The sequence below is a fragment of the Balaenoptera borealis genome (assembly GCF_965194805.1).
Source record: "Balaenoptera borealis genome assembly, chromosome: 3".
Taxonomy (NCBI): domain Eukaryota; kingdom Metazoa; phylum Chordata; class Mammalia; order Artiodactyla; family Balaenopteridae; genus Balaenoptera; species Balaenoptera borealis.
In genome coordinates, this window is record NC_138866.1 from 107,252,304 (window position 1) to 107,267,357 (window position 15,054).

Consider the following 15,054-nt stretch of genomic DNA (forward strand, 5'->3'; position numbering starts at 1 on the left):
CCCTTATAGCTTTTAAGTTTTTTCAGTGTAAGTTTCAATCAAGTATCATTTAATTATCATATCAATTTAGTCTCCTGTAATCTAGAACAGAAGATCCCTATCCTCTTTTCTTTTTTTTTTTTTTCTTTTTGGTCTTTTGTGGTATTTACTTTTCTTTATAGTCCAGGCTAGTTGTTTTATAGAATAGTCCTCAATTTGGATTCATCTGATTGTTTCCTCATTAGTAGATTTGGGTTATATATTTCCCGTGGGAATACTACATAGGCGACATTGTGTCTTTCCTAGTGCATCAAATCAGGTGGCACATGATGTCTGATTATCCCATTGGTGGTGATGTTCAAATAGGATTAAGGTGATATTTACCAGATTTTTTGTTGTTGGAAAGATGCCCTTTGCCATTTGTAATTAATAAGTAATCTCTGATATTATGTTTTGAAACTCCATAATTTGTTTAGTTATGAAAAGTTGAAACTAGATTAGGCTTTTGAATATTCCACTAAAATCACACAGGTGTCACTGTTTACAAGTTGGTAGAAGAATTAGGAAACATTTTTCTCTCTAAGTCTAAATTAGTCTACGCTCTATGGTTTGGGGAGAAATAAATTTCTGTTTGCATTTATAATAATCAGCACTAAATTTTATAAATTAATACCAGTTAAGTTCCAGTCTTCACTTTGCCATAACTAGTTTTATGTCCTTGAGCAAGTCACTTATTCTCTCTGAATCCATGTCCTGTTCTCTAGAAACAAACAGCTGAGAAAGACTTTTCTAGTGTTAAACTTTTGAATTTCATACATGAAAGTAACATTGTGCTATATCTCCACTGAATTTTTGTATCTTTTTGGAAGGGTTTTGTAGAGAGTATGTTGTATGAATGAGGTAAGGGAGGGACATTTAGAAACATCTTTCTGAAGGAAGTGTTTAGTTACATGGATATTATAGACAGCAGTGGTACTTCTCAGCACAGGCATAATGCTTACTTTTTAAATGCTATATAATAGAAAATGCTTTAGTATATAACTAATACATTCTACTCAATGACTTAGTATTTAGCAAAGTAATGATAATAATTGAGGACGGGTCTTATGGTTAAATGTATAAAACCAGGAAGTTGCAAATGAGCTATAAATTTCCTTTGGCTGTGGCCTTCTGTATAACTTTTTGTACTTCCCGTCCTACATTACCAATTCCTTGGAATAGTATGATATATTGGTAACTTTTTACAACCACTTTGCAGCTTGAAGTGCTATGGCTTGACACTAAAAGTGAGGGAGTGGAATAAATCTATATTATGTAGCTGCCTCTGGCCCTACCAAGTTTCTACCAAGTTTATTTTCAATTTTTTGTTGAGTCATCAGTTTCTTAACACAGATTCATCTTTGCTCCCTATATCTGCACCTCCCTGCTCACTTACAAAACTTTTTGAGCATTCTCCTCCTCCCTATTCCTTTTTAAAGAAAGGGAGCAAAAGGAGGAAGGAAGAGAAAAAAGGAAAGAGAGAAATATAGGCTTTTAAAATATTTATACAACTGATTCTCATTATTACTGATAGTTATGTTCCATGAAGTTGCTGTGAACACTGAATTAGTGAATATCAAACCACTGCTCATAGGGGAGACACAACATTAGGTTCCTGTGAGCCTCTGGTCACAAGATTTTCATCAACTTATCAATATATAACCTTGTTTTTTGTGTGTTTCTGTTGAGAGACACCTTATTTATTTATTTTTTGTAACATCTTTATTGGAGTATAATTGATTTACAATGGTGTGTTAGTTTCTGCTTTATAACAAAGTGAGTCAGCTATACATATACATATATCCCCATATCTCCTCCCTCTTGCGTCTCCCTCCCACCCTCCCTATCCCACCCCTCTAGGTGGTCACAAAGCACCGAGCTGATCTCCCTGTACTATGTGGCTGCTTCCCACTAGCTATCTGTTTTACATTTGGTAGTATATATACGTCCATGCCACTTAGAGACACCTTGTTTAATATATATTATTGATTCAGTAACATTAAACTCATATCCAACAGCTCTGTAACTCATGCCTGGCTGAAGCTGCAAAAATATGCATTGTCTCTATAAGGCACATCACAACCTTTGTGTGCTTAGGAACACTAGCTTCAGCATTATGCTTGGCGGCCATTTTACACAGTAAAAATCACTCCAAAGAAACACAGAAATTTCACAAAATGTGAAAAATGTGGCATTAAATAGAATGTGAAAATGACATTTGTTCACAGTATGAGAGCTGAAACAAGAAGGTGAAACACTATTGCCTATTTTGACTTCAGTGGGGAATGTGTGTGTTAGGTGACTCAATTTTTTTGCTGCTTTGCACATATTCAGGAATGACCCTGAAAGTGCAACAAGTATTGATTTTTGGAGTTATAAATTTTAGATAGTAGGCAAATTAGCAGATATGAACCCGTGTGAATAATGAGGATCAACTATATGTATAGCTTTTAAATTAAACCCCAGAAGGTTTCTTTATATTTCATTATGTTTGAAAACAGAAGAGATGATTTCTATTTCTGAACTTGATATATCTACATAATGAGTAGCATATGTTGGAGGAGATTAGGATAAAAATATCATCAGTTACCGCACTGTTTTCTGTTCAGTTTTATGCCTACTTTTAGTTTTAAGGCAAGAATTGAGCAGTTTGTGAATTGAAATTATCTGGGATCTTTGTCAAAATCTTAAGCAACTCAATTTCTTGAGGCTACTTTTAATTTCTAAACACCTACCCACTGGGGAAGTAGTTGTTAACTTTTGCTCCTACCCACTTTTTAAATTGCTAACCCTTACCTTCTTATTGTTTTATTGGGTTTTAGTTTTATTGTGTGTGTTTCTTTTATTGCAAGGCACATGAAATCCTTTGCGGAAGTAGGTGTGGTATAAGTAAATACATTTATTGATAAAAAGAATTTCAGATAACTGTTTCTTTAGCCTGGAAATGTCTATAGACACATCTTCCATCGCAGAATTAGAAAAAAAAAAATCTCCAATTTAGGACCATCATGTTATAGTAGAAAGAGTCTTATTTTGATTGGCCTTTCTTCATACTTGGAACACAATGTAAATAGAAAAGCTTTTAAATTTTGAAATTATTCTTCCATCTAATATTATGCATTGGTTCCTAGGCTTTGTAGCTGAGCAGTTTCTAAATAACACAGCCACTCAACTGACATACCATGGATTATGTGAACTAACTTCAACGGTTCAGGAAGGAGAACTTTGTGTGTTCTTTCGGAATAATCATTTTAGCACCATGACCAAATACAAGGTATGATACAGAAATAGCTACTGTTATTCTAAGCTAAAGGAGCTTGATTTAGAGATGTCTTATGATCTGCTTCAAAATAAAAAATTTTAGCATAATATTCTTTAACCATCAAATTATGAAGGTAATAATTAATTCTTTAAGGTGGAATGGATTAGCAATTTGTTACTTAAAATCAGTTTTTTGTTTTTATATAGGTCTCAACTCCATTTTCACAGATTACTGCATTAAAATGTATTTATTATTTTCTTTCTAAGAAAAAAAGATAAACCCTAGAGTTAGAACTAGGATGACTGCTAATGATGGATGTTTACATTTGAGGGCTAAAGGAGTTTAGAGAAAGAATCAAGATTTGTCTTTATGATAGTGTTTCTATTATTAAGTTATCAATGTGACTTTAAATTCTTTTTATCATGTCATTTATGGCTTTGCCAAAATAATCTTACTGATTCATTCCTCTTGTTATCTCTTCAATGCTTCCATTTTTACAGCTGCCACCTAATACAGGAGTTTATCAACTTATCTCTAGACTTCTGTGGCAGAATACTGCTCTGATCAGGTCAATAATATTGCAAAAATGTTAGTAGCACCCAGTGCCTAGAGGATAAAAATGCAAGGTATTTTCTACTATCCCCTTGTGTCAACACTTTGCTTCAGCCATAATGATCTGTCTACTCATTAATAGTCCTCCATCCCCATACACACTTTATGCTTTCCCATTTTGTTTCTTACTCCTAATCCCTATGTGAACATTCTCACTCCTTTTTGCCTATCCAAATTTCACCTATCTTTTAAGAAACATTTTAAATACTAACTCTTCAGTAAAGCTACTTCTTCTCTCCTTAAATCAGTGGTTCTCAACCCAGATTGTATGCTAGAGCTGCCTAGGGAGCTATTAAAAAAATACCAATGCCCAGAGCCCACCACCAACTCAACTAAATCAGAATCTGTAGAGGTGGGACCTGAGCAACAGTATTTTTAAAATGTTTTCCAGGTGATTTAAATATGCAGCTAAGGCTCTGGATCACTACTCTACCCTTCCTCCTTTACTTGTTATGGGCCATATTGTCCTTACTTTGCCCTTATTGATGAGTACCTAGTTAACAATTTTCTTTCCGTGTAAATGTGTCTCATTTTTCTAAATGAAAGTAAGCTTATTGAAGTCAGGAATCTGACTTTGTATTTCCTTTAACACTTTAATCAGTGAATTGCACAAAGTAGTGTAAAATAATGATTTGTTTGCTTATTTAAGAATACTCTATAGCCCTAGCTCTCCTGCTCCCCTGTTAGTTATAGCAAGGGTTTGTTTGTATTGTTCCCATATTTAAGGTAGATGTGTGCTAGGTATGGGCCCAGATTTATCCATACTCCTCAAAAATCTAAGGCCAAAGAACCACAAAATCAGAATTATTGCTACATAATAAATACTGCTAAGTCATCTCGCTTTACCTGTTCTCTTCAAGTCCACATTTTATTCATTCATTCAACAAATATTTATTGAACATGATTATGACTGGGTACTTAGCTAAGTATTGGACTGCAGTCTGAGCAAGACAGCTATAGTTCCTGCCATTTAAGGACCTCCTAGTTTGACAAAGGACAGATGTTAAATAATTACACAAGTAGGTATCATTTCTGTTGAGATACACTCTGTGAAGTGTACATACAACATGCTGTGAGTACTTTTATTAGGACTTATAACCTATTTGAAGATGTCAGGAAAAAAAGGGGGGTGGTGTGGTTAACTAAGCAGATGGAACATGTGCGCAAAAGCCCCGAGGAGGGAAATAACCTAACTTTTTAAGGAATTCGAAGAAGGGCTATGTGACTGAAGCATAGAAAATAAGAGGCATGATGTAAGGCTCAAGAGATAGATATCAGATCTTGTAGAGTCCTAAGTTAAAAGGAGAAATAGGGAATTCTCTGGCAGTCCAGTGGTCAGGACTTGGCACTTTCACTGCCAGGGCCTGGGTTCAGTCCCTGGTCAGGGAACTAAGATCCCACAAGCCAAGCTGTGTGGCCAAAAATAAATAAATAAATGAATGAATGAATGAGAGAAATAGACTTTGGTCTCCTGATGGCCTAGTCGTTCTTTTTGTTCTCCCTCTCTTTTTTTTTTTTTTCTCCGCAGGGGTGAGATAGTTCAATTGAGTAAACAACGTCTCTGGCTGTCATGAGTGGTTGTTTTACAACCTCCCAAAATTGAGCTTTAGACGTTCCCTTTTTTTTTTTTTTTTAATCAAGGCCATATCCCTGACCTAGAAGTCCTTTACTCGTCACCTAGGTATTCGCAATCTTCCTGTGTGGTTGGGAAGGATGCGCCTCTCCTGGAGCATTTTCTGCATTGGGTCTGTTCTGGACTGAGTATGCATTTCCGTGAGATAATGATAGCTGAGAGAATGTGTGCATTCTGCTATTTCTCACTTCTAAGTTTTTCTCAGTAAACCTTATTCTATAGCTAAACAGTGTATCACTAGTGGTGTGTATCTCCCTGCCCCTTGTATAACATTAAGGTGCTTTGGACTTTGGGGCAGGAGTGGATGTGTATTTAATTAGGAGACTATTGTAGGAGGGCAAGTAAGAGACTGTAGTGACTTGAACTAAGATGTAGAGAAATGGAGAGTAGACAGATTCCATAGACATTTAGGAGATGTAATCAACCAGATTTGGTGATTAAGATGTGAAAAATAAGAAAGAGGATAGAAATTATTTCAAGCATCTTTTCTGACCACAATGGTATGAAACTAGAAATCAACCAAAGAAAGAAAAATGAGAGAAAAACAATTACATGAAGACTAAACAACATGCTACTAAAAAAAGAGTGGGTAACAATGAAATCAAAGAGGATATTAGAAAATATCTTGAGACAAATGACAATGAAAACACAACTTTACAAAATCTATGGGATGCAGCAAAAGCAGTTCTAAGAGGGAATTTCATACCAATACAGGCCTTCCTCAAAAAACAAGAAAAATCTCAAGCCATCTAACCTACCACCTAAGAGAATTAGAAAAAGAAGAGCAAACAAAATCCGAAGTCAGCAGAAGGAAGGAAATAATAGAGGTCGGAGAGGAAATAAATAAAATAGACATTTTAAAAAATAGAAAAAATCAATGAAACCAAGAGCTCTTTTTAAAAAATTAATTAATTATTTTTAGCTGTGTTGGGTCTTTGTTGCTGCATGTGGGCTTTCTCTAGTTGCAGCAACCAGGGGCTACTCTTCGTTGCGGTGTGCGGGCTTCTCATCGCGGTGGCTTCTCTTGTTGTGGAGCATGGGCTCTAGGCGCATCGGCTTCAGTAGTTGTGGCACTCAGGCTCAGTAATTGTGGCTCACAGGCTGTAGAGCGCAGGCACAGTAGTTGTGGCGCATGGGCTTAGTTGCTCTGCGGCATGTGGGATCTTCCTGGACCAGGGCTCAAGCCTGTGTCCCCTGCATTGGCAGGCGGATTCTTAACCACCACGCCACCACGGAAGCCCCAAGAGCCAGTTTTTTGAAAGGATAAACAAAATCGACAAACTTCTAGCCAGGCTCTCCAAGAAGAAAAGAGAGAAGACCCAAGTAAACAAAATAAGAAATGAAAGAGGAGAATTAATAGCCAATACTGCAGAAATACAAAAAAATCATAAGAAATACTATGAATAGTTATATGCCAACAAATTGGGACAACTTAGAAAAAAATGGACAAGTTTCTATAAACATACAGCTTGCCAAAGCTGAGTCAAAATAATTTGGGGCTTCCCTGGTGGCGCAGTGGTTAAGAATCTGCCTGCCAATGTAGGGAACACAGGTTCGAGCCCTGGTCTGGGAAGATCCCACATGCCGCAGAGCAACTAAGCCTGTGCGCCACAACTGTTGAGCCTGCACTCTATAGCCCGTGTGCCACAACTACTGAGCCCGTGTGCCACAACTACTAAAGCCCGTGCGCCTAGAGCCCATGCTCCACAACAAGAGAAGCCACTGCGATGAGAGGCCCATGCACCGCAACGAAGAGTAGCCCCTGCTTGACACAACTAAAGAAAGCCTGCATGTAGCAATGAAGACCCAAGGCAGCCAAAAATAAATTAATTTTTAAAATAAGATAATTTGAACAGACTGATCACTAGAAGTGAAATAGAATCTGAAAAAAAAACCGAAAAAACAAAACCCAAAAAACCCCCTGCAAACAAAAGTCCAGAACCAGATGGCTTTACTGGAGAATTCTACCAAACATACAGAGAACTTATCCTTCTCCAACTATTCCAAAAGATTGAAGAGGAGGGAACACTACCAAAGTCACTCTATGAAGCCACCATCACCCTGATACCAAAAATCACACAAAGACACCACAAAAGAAATTACAGGCCAATATCTTTGATGAATATAGTTGCAAAAATCCTCAATGAAGTATTAGCAAACTGAATCCAACAATACATAAAAAGGATCATACACCATGATCAAGTTGGATTCATTCCAGGGTTTCAAGGATGTTTCAAACACATGCAAATCAATTAATGTGATGTGCCAAATCAACAAAAGAAAAGACAAAAACCAAATGATCTTCTCAATAGATGCAGAAAAAGCATTTGATAAAATTCAACATCGATTCATGATAAAAACTCTCACCAAAATGGGTACAGAGGGAACATATCTCAACAATAAAAGCCATTTATGGGACTTCTCTGGTGGTCCAGTGGTTAAGAATCTGCCTTCCAATGCAGGGGATGCGGGTTCAATCCCTGGTTGGGGAACTAAGATCCCACATGCTGCAGGGCAACTAAGCCTGTGTGCCACAACTACTGAGCCCCTGTGCTCTAGAGCCCGCATGCCACAACTAGAGAGAAGCCCATGCACTGCAATGAAAGATCCCGCATGCCACAACGAAGATCCCGCATGCCACAACCAAGACCCGACACAGCCAAATAAATAAATAAATTTTAAAAATAATAAAAGCCATTTATGACAAACCCATAGCCAATATAATACTCAATGGTGAAAAGCTGAAAGCCTTCTTGCTAAATTCAGCAGCAAGACAAGGATGCCCACTCTCACCACTTCTATTCAACATAGTATTGAAAGTTCTAGCCACAGCAATCAGACAAGAAAAATAAATAAAATGTGTCCAGATTGGAAGGGAAGAGGTAAAATTATCTTTGTATGCAAGACTCTATACAGAAAACCCTAAAGCCTCTGCACAAAACCTGTTAGAACTAATAAATGAATTCAGTAAGGTAGCAGGATTAGTATACAGAAATCTGTTGCATTTCTTTATACTAACAAATATCAGAAAAGGAAAGTAAAAAAAAAGTTTAAAATTGCACCGCCCCCCAAAAAAAAAACAACCTAGAAATAAACCTAACCAAGAAGGTGAAAGACCTAAACACTGAGAACTATTAAACATTGATAAAGGAAACTGAAGAAGATTCAAGAAATGGAAAGATATCCTGCAGTCTTGGATTGGAAGAATTAATATTGTTAAAATGGCCATACTACCCAAAGCAATCTACAGATTTAATTCAGTCCCTTTCAAATTACCTGTGACATTTTACACAGAATTAGAATAATCCTAAAATTTATAAGGAACCACAAGAGACTCAGAATTGCCAAAGCAATCCTGAGGAAAAAGAACAAAGCTGTAGGCATAATCTTCCCAGACGTCAGACAATACTGCAAAGCTACAGTAATCAAAACAGCATGGTATTGGTGCAAAAACACATATGGATCAACGGACCAGAATAAAGAACCCTGGAGTAAACCCACACACCTATGGTCAATTACTCTTCGACAAAGGAGGCAAGAATATACAGTGGAGAAAAGACAGTCTCTTTAGCAAGTGGTGTTGGGAAAGCTGGACAGCTGCATATAAGTCAATGAAGTTAGAACATTCCCTCACACCATGCACAAAAATAAACTCAAAATGCCTTAAAGACTTAAATATAAGACATGACACCATAAAACTCCTGTGCCAACAAATTGAGACAACCTACAAAAAATGGACAGTTTCTATAAACATACAGCTTGCCAAAACTGAATCAAGAAGAAACAGATAATTTGAACAGACTGATCACTAGAAATGAAATAGAATCTGTAAAAAACAAAACAAAACAAAAACACACCCAAAAAACTCCCTGCAAACAAAAGTTCAGGACCAGATGGCTTTACTGGGGAATTCTACCAAACATACAAAGAAGAACTCATCCTTCTCAAACTATTCCAGAAGATTGAAGAGGAGGGAACACTACCAAATTCATTCTACGAGGCCACCATTACATAGAATAAAACATAGGGGAGACATTCTTTGACATAAATCACAGCAATATTTTCTTAGATCAGTCTCCCAGGGCAAAATAAATAAAAGTAAAAATAAACAAATGGAACCTAAACAAATTTAAAAGCTTTTGCACAGTGTAGGAAATCATCAACAAAAAGGCAACCCACGAATGGAAGAAAATATTTGCAAATGATGTGACAAATAAAGGGTTAATTTCCAAAATATACAAAGAGCTCATACAACTTAATATCAAAAAAACAAACAACCAAGTTAAAAAATGGGCAGAAGACCTAAATAAACATTTCTCCAAAAAGACATACAGCTGGCCAACAGGCACATGAAAAGATGCTCAACACTGCTAATTATTAGAGAAATGCGAATGAAAACCACAATGAGATATCACCTCACACTGGTCAGAATGGCCATCATCAAAAAGTCTACAAATAATAAATGCTGGAGAGGGTGTGGAGAAATATTAATATGTGGGAATATTAATATTCCCACTGTTGGTGGGAATGTTAATTGGTTTAGCCACTATGGAAAACAGTATGGAGGTTCCTTAAAAAACTAAAAATAGAACTACCATATGATCCAGCAATTCCTCTCCTGGGCATATATCCGGAAAAGACAAAAAGTCTAATTCAAAAAGGTCCATGCACCCCTATGTTCATAGCAGCACTGTTTACAATAGCCAAGACATGGAAGCAGCCTAAGTGTCCATCAACAGATGAATGGACAAGGAAGATGTGGTGTATATATACAATGGAATGTTAACCATAAAAAAGAATGAAATATTGCCATTTGAAGCAACATGGATGGACCTAGAGATTATCATGCTGAGTGAAATAAGTCAGACAGAGAAAGATAAATACTGTATATCACTTATATGTGGAATCTAAAAAATAACACAAATGAGTTTATTTACAAAACAGAAACAGCCTCACAGACATAGAAAACAAACTTATGGTCACCAAAGGGGAAAGCGGGGAGGAGGGATAAATTAGGAGTATGGGATTAACAGATACACAGTACTATATGTAAAATAGAAAAACAACAAGGATTTACTGTATAGCAGGGAACTATATTCAATATCTTGTCATAGCCTATAATGGAAAAGAATCTGAAAAAATATGTGTAACTGAGTCACTTTGCTGTACACCTGAAACTAATACAGTATTGTAAATCTATTATTCTTTAATTTAAAAAAAGAAAGAATGATTTCTGGGTTCTAAGCATGAACAACTGGATGAATGATGATGCTCTTTATCGAAACGCAGAACACTGGAAGAGAAAAATGATGTGAACTTTTAGAACTGTTAGAGCTGCTTCTGAGACATCCCTCCGAGTGGAAATGTTGGTTAAATGGTTCAGGACTGGAATAAGTTTTGTGTACAAATAGGGAGAGGGAGAGTATGAGATTTACAAGAAAAACGTGGAATTGGAAGAAAAGAGAAGGCCTAGGACAGAGATTTGAGTAGTGCCAACATTTAAGGATCAACTAGTGGAGTATAAACTGGCAAAGGAGACAGAAAGAAAAGAACAAAAGGAAAATCTAAAGAATATAGTATCATGTAAACCAACAAGGAGAGAGTGTTTCAAGAAGAATGGAGATCTCAATTGTTAAATGCTATTGAAAAGATGAGTAAGATAAGAACACTTGGGGGGAAAGTGTTCATTAGGGATATGGATTTCATTGATATCTTTTAGAGAATGGTGGAAGCAGAAAAAAAACCTCATTGAATTGGTTAGGAAATGATTGGGGTCTCAGATACTAGAAACAGGTTATAGGCAACTTTTGAAACAGTTTGTCTGTGAGGAGGCACAGACATAATGGCTCATAGCTATAGTAGAGTGTGGAATCCAGGGAAGGTTGTTTTTGTTTAATATGAGAGACTTGACCATGTTAAAATATTGAAGGACTCAATAGAGAGAAATGTTGAAAATTTAGGAGAGGAGATAATGTTAGAAGCCTCCAAGAAGGTGAGAAAGAATAGACATTTTCACAGGTAAAAGGGATTGACCTTTGGTTTAGAAAGAGACCTCTCCATTGTAAAGGAGGGAAAGAATAGACTATGAGTAGAGCTACAGGTAAGTTTATAGATTTGATGGCAGGAAATAGAGAAAGTTATTGTTTCAATGTTTCTATTTTCTGTAATGTGGAAGGCAAGATCATTAACTGAGACTGAGGAGGGGTAGGAAGGTTTGGTTCCAGATTTGAAGAAAGAAAATTTGAAGTAGTCTTTACAGCATGTGGGAGAAAGGACTAACTAGAGAAATTAAGAATCACTAGGCAGTGTTAAGGATGGTAATTATTACATGAATATACCACTTGTGTCATTTTTCTGCGGGAGTATTCATCAGAGTGTAGGCCTGGTGAAGGTAGTTAGTTATTCTAGATTTGGGACTTTGTGAAGTGGGTGCATCAAAGAATAGTAGAACAAAGGAATTTAGGGGCATGATGTTATTATGTACATGATGATATTGTCCAAACTTATAAATATTTTCCTAGAAAAAAAAACAACACCATTCTTTACAAGGTAGTCCGGTTTTGGTTTTTTTTTTTGTCCGCGCCACGTGGCTTGTAGGATCTTAGTATCCCAACCAGGGATCGAACCTGGGCCCTCGGCAGTGAAATCAATGAGTCCTAACCACTGGACCACCAGGGAATTCCTGGTAGTCCTATTTTTATAGAAGGGATAAATGGAAACAACTATCCTGGTGGCCAGTCTCTAGGGGGAAATGGTATTATTTTCTATAGTGACCACCAAACTGAAACAGTAGCACTGTTTTTTACGAAAAATTGGAAACTTAACAGAAAAATGATGAGACTAATTTAATGTGTTCCTATTATACTCATCACCGACTTTTAACAATTTTGACATTGTATTATTTTTTATCTATTTTTATATTTTTGCTTATACTTAAATATGTATCTCTAAACAAGAACACTTCCCTTTCAAATCACAGTACCATTATTGCATCTAACAAAGTTATCTATAATTTTTAATATCATCTCATACCCAGTCCATATTCAGATTCCCCATTTGTCCCCCAAATGGTTTTATGGATGGTTTGTTCAAACCAGGATCTAATCAAGGACCTTGTGTTACATTTGGTGAAGTAAGTCCTTTTTAGACATAAATCCTGTGTTTTCCAGGAATCTTATGGGTCTTTGGGCTATTTGTATCTGCCTCATTATAATCCTCTCAGTTCTATTTCCTATATTCCTGTTGAACTTTCTTTCCAGTTCTGAGGGTCTTTAAATTAGACACTGCTTTACTCTGGCAAAGTACCCAATGAGTACATTCTTTATAAGAGTCAGAGACACTTTCCCTCCTAATTGACCCAGTGACTGATAACCGACTTACCACAAAATCTATAGCACTTCTTCGGTTGTTGGTGTAAAACTAGAAGCCCTAAAGGAATACTTAATACAGTTTAAGGAAGGGGTTCCTCCATTTGCTTGATAAGGAAATAAGATGGAAGATTGTGCCCTTGTTCTATTAAACTGTTCAGCATTAAAACTATTATTCTGTACCACTAATTGCTGGATTCTTAGAGTTTCTGTAGTTCTTTATAAACTTGAGCCCTAGGGAATCTGTAAGGATATAAGTAAGGAAAAACTAGAAAGCTGCATTTTCCAACAAGATATGCCTACTTTTACTGCTGCATTAGATCTTCATAAGGACTTTTAACATTTCACTTTTGAAGGACCCTGAGATTTTTAGGGCCATTTTATGCATTCATATTTAATGATCACTTTATTTTGCATCTTCCTGCCCCTGTGAACTCTTTGGAACAACTAGAGTATAAACACAGTTCATTCCATGGAATTCTAGATATACTTTATTTTTTTAAAAAAATATTTATTTTATTTTATTTATTTATTTATTTTTATGGCTGTGTCAGGTCTTAGTTGTGGCACGCGGAATCTTTGATGAGGCATGCAGGATCTTTTTTTTTTTTTTTAATAAATTTATTTATTTATTTTTGGCTGTGTTGGGTCTTCATTGCTGTGCTCGGGTTTTCTCTAGCTGTGGCGAGCGGGGGCTACTCTTCGTTGCGGTATGTGGACTCCTCATTGCAGTGGCTTCTCTAGTTGCAGAGCACGGGCTCTAGGTGCACAGGCTTCAGTGTGGCACGCGAGCTCAGTAGTTGTGGCTTGCGGGCTCTAGAGTGCAGGCTCAGTAGTTGTGGCACACAGGCTTAGTTGCTCTAAGGCACGTGGGATCTTCCTGGACCAGGGACTGAACCCGTGTGCCTTGCATTGGCAGGCGGATTCTTAACCACTGTGCCACCAGAGAAGTCCCACGGGATCTTTAGTTGTGGCGTGTGGGCTCTTCATTGCGGCGCATGGGCTTCTCTCTAGTTGTAGCATGTGGGTTTTCTCTTCTCTAGTGGCGCGCAGGCTCTAGAGCACATGGGCTCTTTGTTGTGGCGCACGGGCTCCAGAGCACGTGGGCTCTGTAGTTTCAGTACGTGAGCTCTCTAGTTGAGGTGCGTGGGCTTTAGTTGCCCTGCGGCACGTGAGATCTTAGTTCCCTGACCAGGGATTGAACCCGCATCCCCTGCATTGGAAGGCGGATTCTTTATGACTGGACTACCAGGGAAGTCCCTCTAGATATACTTTCAACAAAAAATAAATTTAATATCTGGATGGAATATTTTCTACTACAGATAAATAGTGTCTATAACTAGGGACCTATAATAATAATAAACTGCCAGTCTGTAATAAGTTGGCAATCAGTCAAAAGTATCTATAAGTGTATTATTCTATTAGTGGGGCTTATTTTTACTGTGATTTGCAGAAAGGATCTTTATACTTTTTGGTACCCGTATCATATCATATGCCATTATTATCTCAGGACCAAGACCAACAAGAAGTCTGTGTTGGGACAAAAAGGATTACCTAGGAAAGGGACTCTCTAGTTTCTTTATAGGTTGTACCAATTTCCTTAGCAATTTACTAAATTCTACCTTGTGTGTAAAATATTTTTGTCATCTAAATTCTTTTGGAACTCTAGAGATGTATGAGCCGTGGACTTTTGTTTGACCAAAGGGAAGGTATGTGTCTCCTTGAACATTCTCTAGTACTATATCTCTGTTCTAACTCCTGTATCTAGACTTTGGATAGAGGCAGGGGCAAATTCTCTTGTTCGGTTAAACTTTTTGGTGACTCTCTCAAACCATATTTCTAAAACTGGACAAAGTATTCTCTGTTTACTAGCTTTATGATTCCATTTCCATAGATTTTTTTTTAATTAATTTTATTTTTATTTATTTTTGGTTGTGTTGAGTCATCGTTGCTGTGTGCAGGCTTTCTCTAGTTGCGGCGAGCAGGGGCTACTCTTCCTTTCTGTGTGAGGGCTTCTCATTGCGGTGGCTTCTCTTGTTGCAGAGCATGGGCTCTAGGTGCACGGGCTTCAGTAGTTGTGGCACGCGGGCTCAGTAATTGTGGCTCGCGGGCTCTAGAGCGCAGGCTCAGTAGTTGTGGCGCACAGGCTTAGTTGCTTTGCA

At 37.2% G+C, this 15,054-nt stretch overlaps 1 protein-coding gene across 5 annotated transcripts in view; it reads left to right on the plus strand.

Moving 5' to 3' along the window:
* Positions 1–15,054, plus strand: part of MINDY2 (MINDY lysine 48 deubiquitinase 2) — a 122,999-nt gene that overhangs the window by 69,660 nt on the left and 38,285 nt on the right. For 4 of the 5 annotated variants that reach the window (XM_082388110.1, XM_082388111.1, XM_082388113.1 and 1 more), the window contains exon 6: positions 3,150–3,292. The exons of the other annotated variant lie outside the window; for it this stretch is intronic. In XM_082388110.1, the coding sequence (XP_082244236.1) occupies positions 3,150–3,292 (143 nt within the window). The remainder of the gene's footprint in view (positions 1–3,149; positions 3,293–15,054) is intronic. 5 annotated transcript variants of the gene reach the window in all.